The 21,440-nt window shown below is 45.3% G+C and overlaps 1 protein-coding gene and 1 long non-coding RNA gene across 2 annotated transcripts in view; one reads left to right on the plus strand and one right to left on the minus strand.

Annotated features, from left to right (window-relative positions):
• The window catches only part of LOC135517702 (zinc finger SWIM domain-containing protein 6-like), a 43,661-nt gene that overhangs the window by 7,920 nt on the left and 14,301 nt on the right, over positions 1–21,440 (plus strand). The window contains exon 2 of the mRNA XM_064942229.1: positions 20,921–21,277. Within this exon, the coding sequence (XP_064798301.1) occupies positions 20,921–21,277 (357 nt within the window). The remainder of the gene's footprint in view (positions 1–20,920; positions 21,278–21,440) is intronic.
• LOC135518595 (uncharacterized) lies at positions 6,093–9,743 on the minus strand. Its single transcript, XR_010452181.1, has 3 exons — positions 9,295–9,743; positions 9,070–9,135; positions 6,093–6,875 (listed from the first exon to the last, which is right to left on the minus strand). It is a non-coding gene; the product is annotated as an uncharacterized LOC135518595 (long non-coding RNA).

The raw sequence follows: 21,440 nt of genomic DNA on the forward strand, positions 1-21,440 counted from the left end.
GTGTGAATTAACCAAAAATACAAATAATAACAATATATACATGTTTACAACTGATAATGATACATGTACATGTCCATTGGGGTGTGGGCATGTGGGTTGACCATTTCAGCTCCTCAGAGACGTGTCTCCATGGCTGACCCGTTGAGGAGGATGGTTACTAGCCTGGTACCCCCTGAACTCCACAATCAGCTCCTTTTGTTTCGCTGATGTTGAAGGGGAGGTTGTTTACCTGGCACCACACCATCAAGAGTGCCTACCTCCTCCCTGTCGACCGTCTCGTCGATTAAAAAGGTGTTTAGCTTGTTTGGTAAGGGTGGCGTTGGTGTCCGGCGGGACTGTCTTTTTTTTGCAATCTGTGATCGTTAGAAGCACCTGCCACATACGCCTCGTATCCGTCCCTCTGAATTGCTCGTCCCCTTTGTCCCTGTACTTGTGTCTCGCCATCTCGATCGATCTGCGCAGGTCGTATTTTTACTGTTTAACCATACAATTGTCCCCGGTCAGCTTGCTATGTTTATGAGCAGCATCTCTCTGCTTCAGTTCCCTGACAAGTTTGCCATCAATCCATGGTTTTTGATTCGGGTATGTTTTGAAAGACACTGTCGCTATCATGTCATCTATGCATTTTTTTAAACGAATCTGGTAACTGGGTTGGTGTATTCATTGATGTTATCCCCAGAGGCGACCTGGAACATATTCTAGCCCACGTGATGAAAACAGTCTTGGAGCATGGATTCTAATTGGTCAGACCAGCTAGACCATTGCTCCGCCGTCTCTGGGAAGGTCGGGTAGACCATAGCACCCATTGATGCATATTCCAATAGTTCTACCTTGGGTGCATGAAGTAATGCACAAAAACAAACTGAGTAAGAACATGTAGATCAACACTAGAAAAAGTAGAAACCCGCAATGTTTTGTAGGAGCTGGAGGGGAGGCACCATCCGTCAGCGCCATCTTATTCTGTTGAATAGAGGTGGAGGTGAAAAGTTTCCTCTGGTATTGTGTCCCGTGTGTAAATCCTGTCTAGTTTTCCTGTTGTTTCGTTCTGAGTTTTGGAGTTCTGCCTAGGTATTTTCCATCTCTGTGTCAGACTCTGTGTGGAATGTGGCTGAAATTCCCAAACAACACAATTTACCCCCTGCGTCCTGGATTCAGGAGGAAAAGTACAGATGAGAGCGAAAGCAAACACACACACACACACACACACACACACACACACACACACACACACACACACACACAATGCATAATGGTAGGTGAATGTTTGTCTTTGCAGTCAGCAGGTGTGTGTGTATGTGTGTTTTAGCTGTGTGTGTGGTAGGGTTTCTTCTCTTTTGTTAGGCTACTGTTTGATCAATCTCATAGACCTGAAGGTTTGTTTTCCTCTCTATCTCTCCATCCCTCTCATCCTGACCTGTATCCCTCCACCATAACTCTGTCCATCGTTAACCTTCAACAGAGGGGAGGATGGGAGAGGGGAAAGCAGATGTACCCCAGTCTAGATTTTATCTCTCACTTATTATCAGATGTACAGACCCCATCTATTACCCCATTATTACACACACACACACACACACACACACACACACACACACACACACACACACACACACACACACACACACACACACACACACACACACACACACACACACACACACACATCCAGAGATCGTGTGTGTGTGTAATAATGGGGTAATAGATGGGGTCTGTACATCTGATAAGAAGTGAGAGATAAAATCTCTCACACACACATACACACACACACGGGTGCTGCTACTGACAACTAGTAAACACACGGTCACCCATTGGCCTCCCTTAAAGGGAATGTGTGTCTGTAGAGGATTATTTGTTCCCACAGAGCGCTGAGCAAGTCAAAGCCTGCCGTTCCTAAAGCATCATGGGAATACTGGGCCCCATGGAATGGTCTCCAAAGAACAACAAACGCAACACCCAACCAACTCTGGCAGCATGGAACTCTGGGACTATGGAACGCGAACCCCTATCTGGGCCAACAACTACCTGCCTGCCTGCAACATTCCAAGCACACCATGCATGACACTATTCCGGAACAGGGTCCTCCCTTCCAGCATTGGGGAACATCCCACATGTATTTTTATGGGCACAAGCACTGTTCATGACACAAACTCTTCACACCCCCTTGTTGATGGAGAGAATGTTACATTCTATACATTTTGCCACGTCTGTGTATTCATGCGATATTTGAGTGACAAAAAAATTACAACAATATCGATGGGCTAAAAAACCTAAATAAAATAAAAATATTAGCTGACTTGGGCTAGTTGATCTGAACATTTCTGACAAGTTAAAAATAGCTCTCTAAGGTACAGTGGTAAGACAAAGTATGTGAACCCTTTGGAAATACCTGGATTTCATAAAATTGTATCTGATCTTCATTTAGGTCACAACAAAACAAAGTATGTTTAAACTAATAACGCCCAAACAATTATATGTTTTGATGTCTTTATTGAACACACTGTGTAAACATTCACAATGCAGGGTGGAACAAGTATGTGAACCCTTGAATTTAATAACTGGTTGACCCCCCTTTGGAAGCAATAACCTCAACCAAACGTTTTCTGTAGTTCCTACACAACGATCAGGAGGAATTTTGGACCATTCCTCTTTACAAAACTGTTTCAGTTCAGCAATATTCTTGGGATGTCTGGTGTGAACTGTTCTCTTGAGGTCATGCCACAGCATCTCAATCGGGTTGAGGTCAGGACTCTGACTGGGCCACTCCAGAAGGCGTATTTTGTTGAAGCCATTCTGTTGTTCATTTACTTCTTTGTTTTGGGTAGTTGTCCTGTTGCATCACCCAACTTCTGTTGAGCTTCAATTGGTGGACAGATTGGCCTAACATTCCCCTGCAAAATGGCTTGATAAACTTAGGAATTCATTTTTCTGTCGATGATAGCAAGCTGTCCAGGCCCTGAGGCAGCAAAGCAGTCCCAAACCATGATGCTCCCTCCACCATACTTTACAGTTGGTATGAGGTTTTGATGTTGGTGTGCTGTGACATTTTTTCTCCACACATAGTGTGGTGTGTTTCTTCCAAACAACTCAACTGTAGTTTCAGCTGTCCACAGAATATTTTACCAGTAGAACATCATGGTGCACTTTTGTAAACTTCAGACGTGCTACAATGTTTCTTTTGGACAGCAGTGGCTTCTTCTGTGGTGTCCTCCCATGAACACCATTCTTGTTTAGTGTTTTACGTATTGTAGACTCGTCAATAGAGATGTTAGCATGTTCCAGAGATTTCTGTAAGTCTTTAGCTGACACTCTAGGATTCTTCTTAACCTCATTGAGCGTTCTGCACGGTGTTCTTGCAGTCATCTTTGCAGAACAGCTACTCATAGGGAGAGTAGCAACAGTGCTGAACTTTCTCAATTTATAGACAATTTGTTTTACCCGTGGACTGATGAACATCAGGGGTTTTAGAGATACTTTTGTAACCCTTTTCAGCTTTATATGCAAGCCAACAATTCTTAATTTTCGGTCTTCTGAGATCTCTTTTGTTCGAGGCACGGTTCACATCATAATTGTGAATAGCAAGCTCAAATTTTGTGAGTGGTTTTATAGGGCAAGGCAGCTCTAACCAACATCTCCATTCTCCTCTCATTGATTGGTCTCCAGGTTAGCTGACTCCTGACTCCAATTAGCTTTTGGACTGACAATGTTTAAATTATGTATTCAATATAGACAAGAAAAATACAATCATGTGTGTGTTATTAGTTTAAGCACACTGTGTTTGTCTATGGTAGTGACTTAGATCAGATCAAATTTGATGACCAATTTATGCAGAAATCCAGGTAATTCCAAAGGGTTCACTTTTTCTTGCCACTGTATGTACTGACTAACATGACAAGAGGAACTGATGATGCACTACCTCGTTTCCAAATTGCACCTTGTACATGCTACTATTACGACATCCAAGAGTTAGTTTAAAGCCGGACTGAGTCCCTTACCCCTCGCCCCACAGTTTGGGATGCAGAATAGCTCCTATACCTATGCAGATGAGATCTTCCATGAGCAATGCTTACCTTTTTAATGAGATGTGTTGCACTCTCTCTCTCTCTCTCTCTCTCTCTCTCTCTCTCTGATTGTTAATCAGAAGGTGCTTATGAGCAATACTTACCTGTTAATGGGAGCTTAGCAGAGTGATCCATCACAGGCATGTTACCGCTGCTGCTCTTCCTAATGAAGACTGATGGCCTTATCACTATTGCAGGGAGGGAGGGGGAGAGAGGGGTGTGTGTCGAGGAGGGAGCGGAATGAGTAAATACCACCCTCAAACAACTACTCCCTTTTTCCGTCCCCCCTCTCCTCTCACCTCTATCTGCCCAACACCTATTTTAGAATGTCACCCTGGGTTTTCCATCCTCTCGTTTCGCACACATCCCTAGCTCTCCTCTCCTCTCTCGGAATAGAAACAGTGCTGGCATGTTTAGGTGCCAGATCTCTACCCCACTGTGTCCCTTCTCTCTGTGTGTGTGTGTGTGTGTGTGTGTGTGTGGACACTTTGTGCGTCACACACGTCAGGATGTCAGCCGTATGACCGGTGTGTTTAGCCAGCATCCTGGGGGAAGGACAGGGGATGGCCATAGAGGATGGTAGGTACCAGGTAGGTGCCTCGGGTGGTACCCTGTGTTTGGACCGTACTTCGACTCTGGTGTTGGCTGTGTATGACTCCGTCTGTTCCTGCTCTTTATTTATAGAACACGTCTACTGAGCCTATGGAGAGACCTGATGGCCGACTTTACCTCGTCAAACACACCAGCGTGTGTGTGCTCACTGACCCCCTTAACCCCCAGTTACCGATTAGCAATCATATCCTGCTTCCTGCTTTAACGCATCACTTCCGCCTGGGACCCCTGTCTGGATTGGGTTTCTCTCTCTCTCTCTCTCTTTCTCTCTCTCTGACTAATGACGGATACATTGGAGATTAGGAGCGCGCACACACACCCTTAGCTTGAATGCATATCGTCAACTGAATGCATGAATCAAAGAACCAGAGCAGCCCGAAGCGAAACTGAGTAAAGCAGAAAGGAGGGGAAGTGCTGAGCTGGTGATATGGTTTAGGGGTTAGTACAATTGAGAAACCATGTGACCCACTTTAATGGTGACAGATTGTACCCCTCCCACCTGTGTATTTGTGGGGGTGGGCATGATGATGGTTTAGGAAGGTGTTATCTTTGGGTGTGTCATTGGACTTTCTGATGACACACACACACACACACACACACACACACACACACACACACACACACACACACACACACACACACACACACACACACACACACACACACACAGTTGAACCGGTTATTCTTAGTCATACTCAAAAGCCATAGTGTTTCCATGCCTGCTTTCTGTTACATTATAATGGCATCTGGCTGACAGGCAGTTATTGTTCCACTGAACACTACTGTATAAACTGCCTGAGTTATCACTAACGAATACACACCCCCGCTCGCACTGTTAGAACATATACACACGCGCGGGCACGCACGCACACACACGGAAGTCAGCATATCTGAGTCACGAAATGACACGACAGAGACACAGAGGAAGTGTTCGGGTGTTGTCATCACGTGTGGCTTATCGCCTCGCTCTGTTTTCTCCCTGTCGCGTACCGTACGGTTCTGGCCCTCCCTTGTGTGCGTTTGCATTAGATCAACAAAAGCCGATATGCTTGTGGGTAGGGGTTTGTCATTGCCATAAAAATAAGTTACTCATTCATTTCCGACTTGTTGAAACATGAGACGGTTTAGTTAGGGGTTTCTGCTACCAGCGGTAAGTACCAGGATGTTGGTGTAATGTTAGACAAGTAGGAGGAAGAGGCTTGTAAACAACGGTCATAGCTTTTCTATTTATTCACGTTGTATCTCATAAACCCGCTGACTGTAATAGCCTGCCGGTTAAACGCAATCTAATGTTGAACGGTAAACGCAATATGTTTTTCTGACCAAATGTAATGACTTCCACCAATCATGTAGTAGCATACCAAAATCAATGTTTTTCTGCACAAAACCACCCGCCACCCACTGCCAGTTACAACACAGCCAAACACATGCACATCATACAGAAATACTCATTTAGGCACTCACAAGCACACATTGAAATGTGCACACTCCCCGGGGATTGTTCAGGTCTTTCTTTTGTGTGTGCCTGTGTGTGACTGCATATCAATGTGTGCTTGTGACTGTCTAGATTATGTACGATTGGGGGGGATGTATGTTCATCAAATAGAGCAAAGTAATACATAACATTTAAAAAAAGAAAGAAATGTATTGCATGATTTGTTGCCGTTTATTACATTATTCATGAAAAAAGTTGTTACTCACCTGTTAATGTAATAACCACTGCTAAATGTATCAACTTGTTACATTTAGCAGAGAAAGGATATTACCTTTACCGTCAAGTTATTACATTTACTGGGTTTATTACATAACAAATCTAGAAGTTATTACTCTTGCCAGTGTTATTACATTTACTGGGTTTATTACATAACAAATCTAGAAGTTATTACTCTTGCCAGTGTTATTACATTTACTGGGTTTATTACATAACACATCTAGAAGTTATTACTCTTGCCAGAGTTATTACATTTGTCGTTGTTACGGCTAGACCCTAACACTGAAGGATGCATGTGGAAGCTTGCATGGTGGCAGGAACAAACGGGGGGGGGGGGAATGACGTGACACCGGTGCTCTGTGTCAACTGACTGGTGGGGTCGTGGTATCATGGAAAGAGGCCACAGGTGCTACCCTCATCTCACACACACAGGCGAATACATGCACACACACCCCTCCACTGGGATGGATTCGCCATTATCTGTTTATGAACACCTGTTGAAGTTGAAAAGGTTAAAGTTAATGTGGGCGACCCCCCCCCCCCCCTCAAATGCAGTGCAGCAGATGTGTATGTGCGTGTGTGTTTGGTGGTGTGTGTGTGTTCCTAACTTTTCTCAACTTTAGGACAGAACCCGAGGTTATGGACAGTAACATATGCACACTCAGACACACATTGACCCCTCTCTGCAGTTGGCCATTATAACAGCTGATCAAACACGGCTCCCTGGGAGGCTGCTCTGCTGTGCTCTGAGAGGCTGTGGGAGCTCCATGTCCCAGAGCTCAACACTGGAGTGGTTTAGCAAACACATCTCTGTTATAGAGCCCAGACCTGCAGCCTTTCCCTATCTCTCTCTTTCTATTTCTCTCTCACTCTCTCAATTCAATTCAAGGGCCGTTTTGGCCTGGGAAACATATGTTTACATTGCCAAAGCAAGTGAAATGGATAATGAACAAAAGTGAAATAAACAATTTTAAAAAATGAACCGTAAACGTTGCACTCACAAAAGTTTCAAAGGAATAGAGACATTTCTAATGTCATATTATTGCTTTGTACCGTGTTGTAACAGTGTGCCAATAGTCTCTCTCCCTACCCACTCTCTCTACCTCTACCCTCTCTCTCTCCACCCTCTCCCTCTCTACCTACCCTCTCTCTCCCTACCCTCTCTCTCCCTACCCACTCTCTACTCTCTCTCTACCCTCTCTCTCCCTACCCCCTCTCTCTACCCTCTCTCTCTCCACCCTCTCCCTCTCTACCTACCCTCTCTCTCCCTACCCATTCTCCCTACCCTCTCTCTCCCTACCCACTCTCTACTCTCTCTCTACCCTCTCTCTCTCTACCCTCTCTCCACTCTCTCCCTACTCACTCTCTACTCTCTCCCTACCACCTCTCTCTCTACTCTCTCCCTACCCCCTCTCTCTATCCTCTCTCTACTCTCTCCCTACCCTCTCTCTACTCTCTCCCTACCCTCTCTCTCTCCCTACCCACTATCTCTACCCTCTCTCCCTCCCTACCCTATCTCTCTCCCTACCCTATCTCTCTCCCTACACTCTCTCTCTACCCTCTCCCTACCCTCTCTCTACTCTCTCCCTACCCTCTCTCTCCCTACCCACTCTCTACCCTCTCCCTACCCCCTCTCTCTACTCTCTCCCTACCCTCTCTCTCTCCCTACCCTCTCTCTCTACCCTCTATCTCTCCCTATTCTCTCTCCCTACCCTCTCTCTCTACCCTCTTCCTACCCTCTCTCTCCCTGCCCACTCTCTCTACTCTCTCCATGCCCTTTCTCTCTCCCTACCCTCTCTCTCTCTACCCTCTCCCTACTCTCTCCCTCTCTACTCTCTATCTCTCTCTACCCTCTCCCTACTCTCCCCCTCTACCCTCTATCTCACCATATTCTCTCTCCCTACTCTCTCTCTCCACCCTCTCCCTATCCTCTCTCTACCCTCTCCCAACCCTCTCTCTCTCCCTACCCTCTCTCTCCCTACCCTCTCTCTCCCTACCCCCTCTCTCTCTACCCTCTCTCTCCACCCTCTCCCTACTCTCTCCCTCTCTACCCTCTATCTCTCCCTATCCTCTCTCTCTCCCTACCCTCTCCCTACTCTCTCCCTCTCTACCATCTATCTCTCCCAATTTTCTTTACTCTCTCTCTCTCCATACCCTCTCCCTACTCTCTCCCTCTCTACTCTCTCTCTCTACCCTCTCTCTCTCCCTTACTCTCTCTACCCTCTCTCTCCCTATTCTCTCTCTCTCTTCTCTCCCTATCCTCTCTCTCTCCCTACCCTCTCTCTCCCTACCCTCTCTCTCTCTACCCTCCCTATTCTCCCTCTCCCTACTCTCTTTCTCCCTACTCTCTCTACACTCTCTCTACATTCTCTCTCTTGCACTTTCTGTCACACCTTCGTGTAATTCATTCAGATTCCGGAATATAATGTTTCCCAGCCTCATTAAAACTTCTTGGCTGCGTAGTTACTGTTTGGTCGCTGTATGGTTCTGTGTGGTTCTGTGGTGCCATTCATCTGTTATTGTGTCAAAACGCTTTAGCTAGTTTAGATTCTTTAACATGCTCCCCCTGCCAACACCACCAGAAAGGATCTATTGACTGTTTTTTTTTAGGTGAGTGGTGGGAATGAGACATTTTGGGGAAGAGACGCATTTGTACTCCCTGCACAGTGTGTGGGTGTGTTGCCTTGCCTGGTGAAGGTCCTCGAAGGCTGAACAAATTACTTGGACAGCGTAGGTCAGGGAACGGAGGCGGTACTGAATAAAAAGAGAAGGAAAAATGAATGGCGGACTTTTATTGTTCCCCTCTTCCACCTGATCCACTGACAGTTGAATGTTTCAGCAGTTGGTTGTTTCTGGGATTTGGACTGGTAATCAGTGCAGTCCGTGTGTATGTGTGTGACAGATCTGATTTACATGTCGTTGTGCTGTTCTCAGTTGAGGGTTGGTTAGCTGAAGCGCTCGTTCATCAATTCTTCATCTGTCCCTCCTTTCCCTCTCTGTCATTTTCTGTCTGTTTTCCTTGATTTCCTTCTCCTCTCTCGCTCTCTATCCCGGCTGCTCTCTGTCCCGGCTGCTCTCTGTCCCGGCTGCTCTCTGTCCCGGCTGCTCTCTGTCCCGGCTGCTCTCTATCCCGGCTGCTCTCTGTCCCGGCTGCTCTCTGTCCCGGCTGCTCTTTGTCCCGGCTGCTCTCTGTCCGGGCTGCTTTCTGTCCGGGCTGCTTTCTGTCCGGGCTGCTTTCTGTCCCGGCTGCTTTCTGTCCCGGCTGCTCTCTGTCCCGGCTGCTCTCTGTCCCGGCTGCTTTCTGTCCCGCTAGCGCTCTATTGAGATGCAGTCTTGAGTGTCTGTTGTCCTCGGCTCTTTAGGACCATTGTCCTTGTCTAGTGAAACTTGGAGAGAGAAGTGCACTCACTGTTTGTTAACTTGTGCGTGTGTGTGTGCATGTGCGTGTGTGTGTGTGCGTGCGTGTGTGTGTGCGTGTGTGTGTGTGTGTGTGTGTGTGTGTGTGTGTGCGTGCGTGTGTGTGTGTGTCAGGGTTGGGCAACAGTCCGAGTGGGACGTGGGAAGCACTTTTTAAGTGAGCTGTGTGTGTGCTCCTTCATCAAAGTGTGTGTGTGTGTGAGAGAGACCTGGCAGGGTTCACTAGAGCCCCAATGGCCTCTCTCAATTAGACACAAAATGTCACCCTTTAGGTCCCTTTTCTGGCCAGTGAAATGGACGCCATAAAAACACAGCTACACTTGTCCATTCTGAGCTGCCAAACGCTTTACACCTCCTCCACTGTTGTTGAGGACCTTTCTCTCTCTTTCTCTCTTTTCTCCACGGTGTCTCTCCTTTTCTGAGGTGGTTTTAAACCAGCGCTGTGTGGGGTTTGAGTCGAGCTTGTTGAATACGGTGTTTCTCCTCCATTTTCCTGAGGTCATTTTCAGGTGTCTATCTTCACTTCCTCCTGTTTGTTTCTGAGGTTTTCAGATGGAGCTTCAGGATTTCTGTCCGGTTGGTTGTGAAGAATCTCTTCTTCTCTGAGGTCTATCAAACGGTGGGGTTTGCAGACTAGTCCACTCGCGACGAGCAGTGTAAAGGAAAACAAATGCCTCAAGAGAAAATGCTCGGTGGAGTGGTTGAATATGACACACTTAGCGACTGCAGAAGCTCTGTCAGAGATGACTTTCTGTTAATTGGTGTGTGTGTGTGTTTGTTGATTGGTTGGCACAGTGAGGAGCACCAGGAGATGTCTTCAAGGGGACACGGATTGGCCTACTCTACTCCAATCCTTATTGACCCAATTTGAAGCTTGGCGGAGCATGCTCTACTCCTATTGGCTGTGTGGCAGAAGTAAGGAATGGAAGGGTAGCTGGCCATTGTCTAATAAATACACAGTTAAAGGCGGTCTTTGTTACAATGCTGTGAGAACCAGAATGACTCTAGCCAGCCGTCTCGACGGGCAACCAACTGGACAACCTCTGGCATGACACGGTCCTTACAGACCGCCCCATAGGGTGCCACTGACTTCTCACAGGCCACGGGGTGACCCTTATTATGCCAGAATAAAAACCCTTCTCAGTTTTCCATTTACTGGAGCTATAGTTAACCATCCGTTGACTTGCATTGTATGTAGAGTTATAATGTTGATGATTCTCCAATCATAACTAAATGATTCAGATATAACATCGGAAACTGAACAAAAATCTAAACGCAACATGTAAAGAGTTGGTTTCATGAGCCGAAATAAAAGATCCCAGAAATGTTCCACACGCACAAAAAGCTTATTTCTCTCAAATGATGTGACCAAATTTGTCTATATCCCCGTTAGTGAGCATTTCTCCTTTGCCAAGATAATCCATCCAGCTGACAGGTGCATATCAAGAAGCTGATTAAAGGGTATGATCATTACACAGGTGCACCTTGTGCTGAGGACAATAAAAGGCCATCTCTAAAATGTGCAGTTTTGTCACACAACACAATGCTTCAGATGTCTCAAGTTGAGGGAGCGTGCAATTGGCATGCTGACTGCAGGAATGTCCACCAGAGCTGTTACCAGAAAATTAAATGTTAATTTTTCTACCCATAAGCTGTCTCCAACGTTGTTTTAGACGTCCAACCGGCCTCACCGTAGACCACGTGTATGGCATCGTGTGGGCGAGGCGTTTACTGATGTCAACGTTGTGAACAGAGTGCCCCATGATGGCAGTGGGATTATGGTATGGGCAGGCATAAGCTACAGACAACGAACACAATTGCATCTTATCCATGGCAATTTGAATGCACAGAGATACCGTGACAAGATCTTGAGGCCCATTGTCGTGCCATTCATCACCGCCATCACCTCATGTTTCAGCATGATAATGCACTGCCCCATTTCGCAAAGGATCTGTACACAATTCCCATGGCCTGCATAGTCACCAGATGCTCTGTATCAACGTTTACGACAGCAAGTTCCAGTTCTCCCCCAATATCCAGCAACTTCGGACACAGACATTGAAAAGGAGGGGAACAACTTTCCACCGGTCACAATCAACAGCCTGATCACCTCTATGTAAAGGAGATCTGTCACACCAAATACAGACTGGTTTTCTGATCCACGCCCTTTACTTAAAAAATAAAAAAAAGGTATCTGTGGTAGGCAGTTACGGGTTAATGCAGTGCCAGATAGCATGTGAGGGTTAAGTCTGGTTTCCGTGCAGCACTAGGCAGTATTATGGTCTGTAGTGGTAGCTAAGGGTTAAGTCTGGTTTCCGTGGTAGGTAGTTAAGGGTTAAGTCTGGTTAGCAGTATTATGCAAGCTGCAGAGAGAGAGAGAGGAAGAGTGGAAGTGCATTACAGAATGCTGAGCTCAGGGCTCTGGCACTCTGCCAGGCCTCTCCACACACACACACACACACTCAGCTGAGGGCTTTCCAAGCTTCCCACCAGCCCTGCGGTCTCCTCCCTTGTTTAGGAATTATCTCTGCCTCTCCCTCTTTCTCTTTCTCCCTCTTACATTTCTCCCTCCCTATGTCTTTCTCTCGTTCTCCCTCCTACCGCTCCCTCCCTATGTCTTTCCCTTCCTCTCCCTCTTCTCTCTCTGATGTCAGTAGTTCAGCTGTGGGCCATGTAGGACTTGGGTTGGGCCATACAGTACAGGGGACTACCGTGTGTGTGTGTGTGTGTGTGTGGCGCGCAAACTGTTACATTGTGGAGCAACTGCCAACCGGGGATGTACAGTATGTGCCTGTGTGGGTGTGTGTTACACAAGCAGATGTGATGTGGTGTAGTGTGTGAGAGAGCGGGTGGATTTGTTTGTGTGTGAAATGTGATCCACTGTGGTGTTGTGTCAGCTGACTGCTAGGCAGGAAATGGAGTAAAATAAAGAAGGCGGGTTCTCTTTCACTCTAAACCTCTCTCTGGCTGCAGTCCAAACTCAAAGTAGACAGCCCTCGGCCCTCAACCCTCAGCCCTCGAATAACGTTTTACATCGTCATATCCGAGTGTACCTTAAATGTCCCTTGCCCAAGTGAGGGAGAGTGATGATCGGAGAGGCAACATCCTTGGTGGAAGTCTTGAAGTTGAACTTAAAAACAACCAACTATTATTGGTTATTATTAAGCTATTATTGTACCTAGCAAGCTAATGTAGCTAGCTAGCACTCCTGACAGGTAGCTAGCTAGTTACATTTATGCATAGCTGGCCAGCTAGTTTTATAGTTTTGGTAATTTATTTCAGAATTCACAAAAATATACTTACGAAGCTAGCTACGTTTTATAGACTTGCATTGAATTGTAGGTCATATCAACCCACAAGTGATCAAAGTTCTTCACTCGCTCCCTCAAACTAAATCGAGGGCCGAGGGGGCCAAAGTTTGTGAATTGGACCTCCACTTAAGATAGCAATCAAACTGCATCCGGTTTCGCCGGGGATTCCCCCAAGGGAAAGGGGCTAGTGCGAGGGGGTAAAAAATAACATGTTTGGACTGCAGCCGCTGTCTCTCTTTGCTCTCTGCTCTCTTTGAAACTGTCACATGATTTCCTATCTCTCTTCCCCCCCGTCTTGTTAGTCAGTTCTTCCAGTTTGTCAGTGTGACTTTCCAGCATTCTGATTGAGCAAAAGCCTGTTGAGAGAACCAAAATCTATGTGTGTGTTGTTTTCTTCTGCGTGTGTATTTTCATTGCACACACATGTAGTGTATGTGTGTGCTGTCTCCTAGACCTCCCTTGAGACCGTTACTGAATTCTTGTAAAATCTCACTCGCTCAATCTATCTCAGACCATTAGGACTATTTGTTTCCCATTGGGCTGTAGTTGAAGTATCTGGCTAACCATCTTAACATTGCTCCAGGCTCAAGTCCCCTGCTTAAGGACTGATTTAGGATCAGCTTAGCCAGATCAAGGCCTAACCTGAACCCTTAAGAGATTTAAGGCAAAATTGACCTTAGATCCACGCTGTAGGACCATCTGAGGCTTTTCACACTAAGCTATGGACGGTCAATCGTATAGAGGTACCATTTCGGCAATATGAGGCTCGTCAAGGATTCTCGGTTGAGAGTCATGAAAGTAGCAATGTGATACTGTAGCATTATAGACTGCCACAATATCATAGGGGGCCAGGGGAGCCCCACTACACAGAAGAACCTGAGATAGACCCTCTAGTACTGGGAAGCAGACCCGCTCTCCTCCTGGTGTACAGTATGTGTGTGTTCTTTGAGAAAGCCCAAAATACAACGAAATACTTAATTCGGTGTTCTCCTTTCTCTTCTTCACCTCAGGGAATAATGGTGTTGGAAGGAATAGCATCCGTTTTACAGTCGCCTGTCTGATTGTGCTATTTTGTGGGGTTTTTTGGCGCTATTTTGTGCATAATGTTTCCGCCATTATTTCCTATGACTGAAAAGAGCATCTGGACATCAGAACAGCTAACATCGATTTGGATGAGGATTTTTACTTCAATAAGTCAGAGGCGAATGACATACTGCTCATCCCGGACACCCGAAGAAGGAAGAGGCGCCGTTATTGAGGTCGGCGGGGCAGGATACCTGACGAGACTACATCAACCGCCTCTACCCTCTCTTCTATTGGCGAACATGCAATCACTGGAGAATAAACTGGAGACCAGCCTATCAACTTGATCTGAAGAACTGTAATATCCTATGTTTCTCCGAGTCGTGGCTGAACAAGGACAAATCTATCTTTTTTTTCTTCTGTACATCAGCAGGACAGAATGGCAGCGTTGGGCAAATTCTGAGGGGGGGGGTGTTACAACAGCTGGTGTGCTATCTCTAATATTAAGTAAGTATTGAGGTCCTGCTCACCTGAGTTACAATACCTCATGATAAGCTGTAGACCACCCCGAGTGCCACCCACGACTGCGTGACCGCATCGTGGACTATCGAAAACGGAGGGCCGAGCACTCCCCCATTCACATCCACGGAGCTGTAGTTGAGTGGGTGGCAAGCGGTGCAGGAGGGCCAAGTCTGGGACCAAAAGGCTCCTGAACGGCTTCTATCCACAAGCCGTAAGACTGCTGAACAGTTAATCATTGATCCCCTTATTATTTGCACTGACTCTATGCACACTCACTGGACTCCACCCACATACTGCACTGACACTCCAAAACACACACCACATACGCTTACACACACAAAACGCTCACACTCACACTCACAAACACAACATTTTATTTTTTACTCTGCATTGCTGGGAAAGGGCTCATAATAAGTAAGCATTTCACGGTAAAGTCTACACCTGTTATATTCGGCGCATGTGACAAATAAAAATGTATTTGAAACCTGAATACAGTGGAGGGAAAACGCATGGATTGGTACAATATATGGATTGGTTGTTTTACTGTTGTGTGTGTGTGTGTGTGTGTGCGATGTGTGTGTGAGAGTGTCGGAGAGAGAGAGATGTGACATAGTAAGCCATTTTCAGGGACCACTTTTGGCTCCTGAGCGCTACTTTCAGAACTACTGGCTACAAGGTATACAAAAGTACCGGAGAATCTTTTTAAATCCTCTATTTCTATGGCTATCTAGATCCTATTGGTCTCCTGTCCTCTCTACATTTTACATTTGTCATTTAGTAGATGCTCTTATCCAGAACGACTTACAGTTAGTGCATTCATCTTAAGATTGCTAGGTAGGACAACCACATATCACAGGCATAGAAAAGTACATTTTTCCTCAATTATGTAGCTAGCAGCAAAGTCCGAGGTAGTGGGGGGGTGGTCAAGTACAAGTATTAGCATGGCTATCTAGAGCAGGGATTGGCAACTGGTGGCCAACGGGGCCACTTTGGTAGGCCTGCGTATCAGGTTTTCTTTTTTGGGGGGAGGGGCTCAATCATGGTCTTAACTTACTGTTGAGAGTTAGAATACTAGAATACACAAGGTGCAAGTTTGAAATCCAGTTGTGCATCAGCAGTCACTTAATTAGCCCATGTTAGCTATTTTTTTCAGATTGATAAATTAGTCTAGTGGCTTGCTATCTAAAATTGTAGTAAGCATGGTTGAATTACCAACCGGGGTGGGGCCCATTGATCATCAGTTATCATATAAAAAACTGCAAACATTTGCCTCCACCTTATGGTAAAATGTGTAAAATTACAGGGAATTTGCTGTAAAACTGCACATTTTTCTCTCTGCCCTATGGCAAAATGTGTATAATTGCAGGAAATGAGTATGCAGGCCTTGGGAATTGTATACAATTATTTATTTAAAAAAAAAATCTTCACAGTCACCACTTGGACTCCCAAATAATCACAAATACAACACTGTGACACTTTCACACTACACATACGCTGCTCCCGCTCTGTTTATTATCTATCCTGATTGCCTAGCCACTGTAAAACTGCTAATGGTGGGGGGGGGTATGCAGAACCAGGAGCCACTGCAGCCCCTCATGATGAGTTCCTTCTTTTATTTTGGCCCCCACCCCCTTCAAAGTTGCCCCTCCCTGATCTAGAGCCTATTGGTCTCATGTTCTCTCTAACATGGCCATTTTATATCCAGTTTGTCTTCTGTCCTCTCTGGAGTTAACTGATCTGATCCTGGGCCCAACCAGACAGGATTTGTGGTGGCCATTTTGAGGGTTTCTCAGTGATGTCCATATCCCATAAGTTTTGGCTCTCAGTGTGGTTTTCAGAGGCCTGCTGCATTATCAGCAGGAAAAGACTTCCTCCCGGACATTTTTCTTCATTTTCCATGTGTGTCTGGTCAGAAGGAATTTTGGACCGTTCCTCTTTACAAAACTGTTTCAGTTCAGCAATATTCTTGAGATGTCTGGTGTGAACTGCTCTCTTGAGGTCATGCCACAGCATCTCAATAGGGTTGAGGTCAGGATTCTGACTGGGCCACTCCAGAAGCTTTATTTTCTTCTGTTGAAGCCATTCTGTTGTTGATTTACATCTGTGTTTTGGGTCTTTGTCCTGTTGCATCACCCAACTTCTGTTGAGCTTCAATTGGCGGACAGATTCGCCTAACATTCCGCTGCAAAATGTCTTGATAAACTTGGGAATTCATATTCCGTCGATGATAGCAAGCTGTCCAGGCCCTGAGGCAGCAAGGCAGCCCCAAACCCCGATGCTCCCTCCACCATACTTTACAGTTGGTATGAGGTTTTGATGTTGGTGTGCTGTGCCTTTTTTTCTCCACACATAGTGTTGTGTGTTCCTTCCAAACAACTCAACTGTAGTTTCAGCTGTCCACAGAATATTTTGCCAGTAGAACATCCAGGTGCACTTTTGCAAACTTCAGACGTGCAGCAATGTTTCTTTTGGACAGCAGTGGCTTCTTCTGTGGTGTCCTCCCATGAACACCATTCTTGTTTAGTGTTTTGCGTATCGTAGACTCGTCAATAGAGATGTTAGCATGTTCCAGAGATTTCTGTAAGTCTTTAGCTGACACTCTAGGATTCTTCTTAACCTCATTGAGCGTTCTGCACGGGGCTCTTGCAGTCATCTTTGCAGGACAGCCACTCCTAGGGAGAGTAGCAACAGTGCTGAACTTTCTCAATTTATAGACAATTTGTTTTATTGTGGACTGATGAACATCAAGGCTTTTAGAGAATATTTTGTAACCCTTTCCAGCTTTATGCAAGTCAACAATTCTTAATTTTAGGTCTTCTGAGATCTCTTTTGTTCGAGGCACGGTTCACATCAGGCAATGCTTCTTGTGAATAGCATACTCAAATTTTGTGAGTGTTTTTATAGGGCAAGGCAGCTCTAACCAACATCTCCAGTCTCCTCTCATTGATTGGACTCCAGGTTAGCTGACTCCTGACTCCTATTAGCTTTGGGAGAAGTCATTAGCCTAGGGGTTCACATACTTTTTCCAACCTACACTGTGAATGTTTAAATGATGTATTCAATATATACAAGAAAAATACAATAAAAAAAATACAATAATTTGTGTTATTAGTTTAAGCGCACTATGTTTGTCTATTGTTGTGACTTAGATGAAGATCAGATCAAATTTGATGACCAATTTATGCAGAAATAGTTCATTCCAAAATGTTCACACTTTTTCTTGCCACTGTATGTATGGTGGTGTGTGTTTGTGAGGAGGTTTACTGACCCAGGCATTACCAGGTAAGCATTGGGACGTGTTGTGGAAAGGAAATGAGAATGTTTCACTCTTCCATCTCGCTGGCTCTCCTGCCTGACTGAAAGTGTCTGCGTGTGTGTGACCAGTGAGTGACCAGAGAATTTCATGTTTCATGTTTTTAGAAAATAGAAGACTGGTGCTAACTAGTGGAGAATAGGGTGTGTGTGCGCGTGCAGTGTGTGTGTGTGCAGGGCTGTGAGGGGCCGTGTGTGTGCAGGGCTGCGTGGGGGGCCGTGTATGTGTGCGCGCAGGACTGCATGGGGTCGTGTGTGTGTGTGTGTGTGTGTGTGTGTGTGTGTGTGTGTGAAGGCTGAGCTCTTTTGCATTAGGAGGTTGACACATTGAGGGCCTCTAGAGATCAGCAGTTTGCCCTTTTCCCCAGAGAGAGAAAGGAGAGACATCTTCAGAGACTGCTCCTTCTCTTCCTCTCACTCTTGCTGTTATAGTCTGACTAGTAGCTAGCTGGTACAATGGGTCTTCTTCACACTTAAGGTTACAACAAGCATAACTCTGTTGATCTACGTGCAGGTGGGTGAAGTGGGATTGTTGGAGTAGCAGACATCTTTTGATGACATGATATCCTCGCCGGTCCCACTCCCATTCACTAGGGGGCGATAGCAAAGTTTTTTTTTTTAATTGTCTTAGTTTTGTGAAAGTAAGGAAGAGTCACCTTCCCTTGCTTGAAGTACCTTGGTGGCAGCCTAGCTAAAAACATAGCAAGCTAACTAGCCTTTTTAACTTCCCACATCTCCATCTGAAATAATCAGATTTATTCTAAAAAACATGCCCTGACAAATATTCTTATACTTGCGGGTGTAACCTAAAATATTATCCCAGTTTGATATGCTGCTTGTGTATTCATGCCCATATCAGCTAAAATAATGTTTTGGTCATGGAGGGAAAAAAGTACATGGCTAGCTAGTTGGCTACAACAGGTTCTACCATTTCAGAAAAGCCTGTAATCACTAGGGATGGGGGGAAATAGATAGTTACATATACAGATGTTACTTTTGGGGACAATTTCGCAATATCATTTTTGCACTAGTTGGCTGTACCTGTGTAACAGTATAACTTTAGACCATCCCCTCGCCAATACCCGGGCGCGAACCAGGGACCCTCTGCACGCATCAACAACAGTCACCAACGAAGCATCGTTACCCATCGCTCCACAAAAGCCACGGGCCTCGCAGAGCAAGGGGAACCACTACTTCAAGGTTTCAGAGCAAGTGACGTCACCAATTGAAACGCTATTTAGCCCGCACCACCGCTAACTAGCTAGCAATTTCACATCCGTTACACCTGCACCAAAACTCCAGTGTTTTTCCATCATAGTTAACTCCAGATTTTTAAATCAGGAGCACATTTGTTTTCAACACTTTTATTTCCATGATGACTGATCAAAACAACGAATCGCAATACATATTGATAGATTGCATGTTTCAGTCACAATATTGTTTTGAACGTTCGTTTTGGACTGATGCCCAACTGAGAATTCTACTCAATGCATTGTCAATGAGCAGGCAAATAATTCGAAGGAAAACCTTTTGTCACCATTTCGGGGTCGCCTTATTGACTTTAGGTGCAGTATAACCAAAGATTTGTAAAACTAAGATAGACCACAGCCTGTCGTTTCCAATGGGAACAAATGAGTCATAGTGGGCAGAACAAGCAAGGAGGTGGGCAGAGCCAAGCACAAGCTAGGTAGATCCTATTGGTGAGTTCTAGCATTCATTTGCATATTTCCGTTAGTCAACGCGTACTCTGTGAAGTGCTTGTGTGCAATGACTCAATTCGCCTTTGCACTCCTTCTAAACAATGCTATTTTTTAAAACTTTGACAAAGGGTAAAGTCTACAAAACTTTATTCACTCTGCTCGAAACAGATTTTAGTTTTGTGAACAGAACTGTATTGAGATCAAATGTTTCATTAATGAGAACATTTGCAGAATGTAGGCCAAAATCCATCTCGTTCCATCTTCTCCCGCTGCCGGCCACTGGGCTTCATCTCACTACCATATTTCGTAGTGAGTGGAAACGCCTAGCGGATGTTTCACATTTTATATGTCCAGTGAAATATCTGTCTCGTTGTTCATTCTACGGTATATCGTTAGCTAGTTAAGATTGAGAGGAAATTGGATTTGAATTAGCTAAAGTTAGCATTGCTAGCGTTTTTTTTTTTACAAACTTTGCTAGCTAATGACAACATTGCCATCTGTCTAAAATACATTTGCCATGATAATGCTGGCAAAGTTGTTTCCTACTAAACATTTGACTATTTTAGCAATTTAATCGTATTTTCAGGCACTATAGTGTAATTTAGACAAAACAGTCGTGAGCCTCCATCCAGAATTTATGGGTTTATCAAGACTTTAATGCACCACTATTGCGTCGCGGGTAGAGCGCGGCTTGGAGAACAATCATGACGTGACTGAGGTGCGACCGAATCGTAAGAATCTCGTATCTGCATCTAAGTATCGTGATAATATAGTATCGTGAGGTCCCTGGCAATTCACAGCCCTCGTAATCACTAGATATTACATATCAACCAACTGGGGTGGATTCTTGATGTTTGGTTTACTGTTTGAACAGTCATTGAGATTGTATTTGGTTATCAATGCAAAATTGGCTACTTTGATGAATAGTGACAACACTGCCCCCACGGCTGCGGAAGAACGATACCCGCGTCTCAAAAAGTACTCAAAAAAGTACATCAAATGCTCGATTGTAATTACAGGGAGTCGCCCCTTTTGTGACGAAAATCGAAATTGCAAAACAGAATCTTGCTTCTGCAAAGAGCTTGTAGTAAGCTATAGGCTAGTGAGCCACACACTCACAGAGTTGTTATGACAAGAACATTAATGCCATTGTACTGTTAAAATATTTCGAACGTAAGCTTCTGTCAAGTACTTTTGTGTAAAACTGTTACAATTTGATTGATTGCCTAATGGTTCTTGTTTTTCTCCTTGCAGGGTTCCACCTCAGTGGAACGGTAACAGAACCGGCCACAGCGTCGGAACCCGAGCTCATCTGCAGTGTGAGCGTCAGCTTCGACCGCTGCAAGATCACCGCAGTAACGTGCGGCTGCGGCAACAAGGACATCTTCTACTGCGCCCACGTTGTAGCGCTGGCCCTGTACCGTGTACGGAAGCCCGAGCAGGTCAAACTACACCTGCCCATCTCAGAGACTCTGTTCCAGATGAATAGAGACCAGCTGCAGAAGTTTGTCCAGTACCTGATAACAGTACACCACACGGAGGTGCTGCCCACTGCTCAGAAACTAGCTGATGAGATTCTGTCTACCAACTCTGAGATCAATCAGGTCCACGGTGAGTGGGGGTTGATGATGTGTAGACGAGAGAGAGATTGTGTGAGGAAGAAAAAGTGTGTGTGTGTGTGTTTTTGCGTGAGTGTGTGTGCCTGGAAATGATTTCCCCCTGTCTGGCTCCAGTAAAGCAGATCACTGGAGAGGGAAACACTTTGATCAGGTCA

This window comes from Oncorhynchus masou, chromosome 28, assembly GCF_036934945.1.
Source record: "Oncorhynchus masou masou isolate Uvic2021 chromosome 28, UVic_Omas_1.1, whole genome shotgun sequence".
NCBI lineage: Eukaryota > Metazoa > Chordata > Actinopteri > Salmoniformes > Salmonidae > Oncorhynchus > Oncorhynchus masou.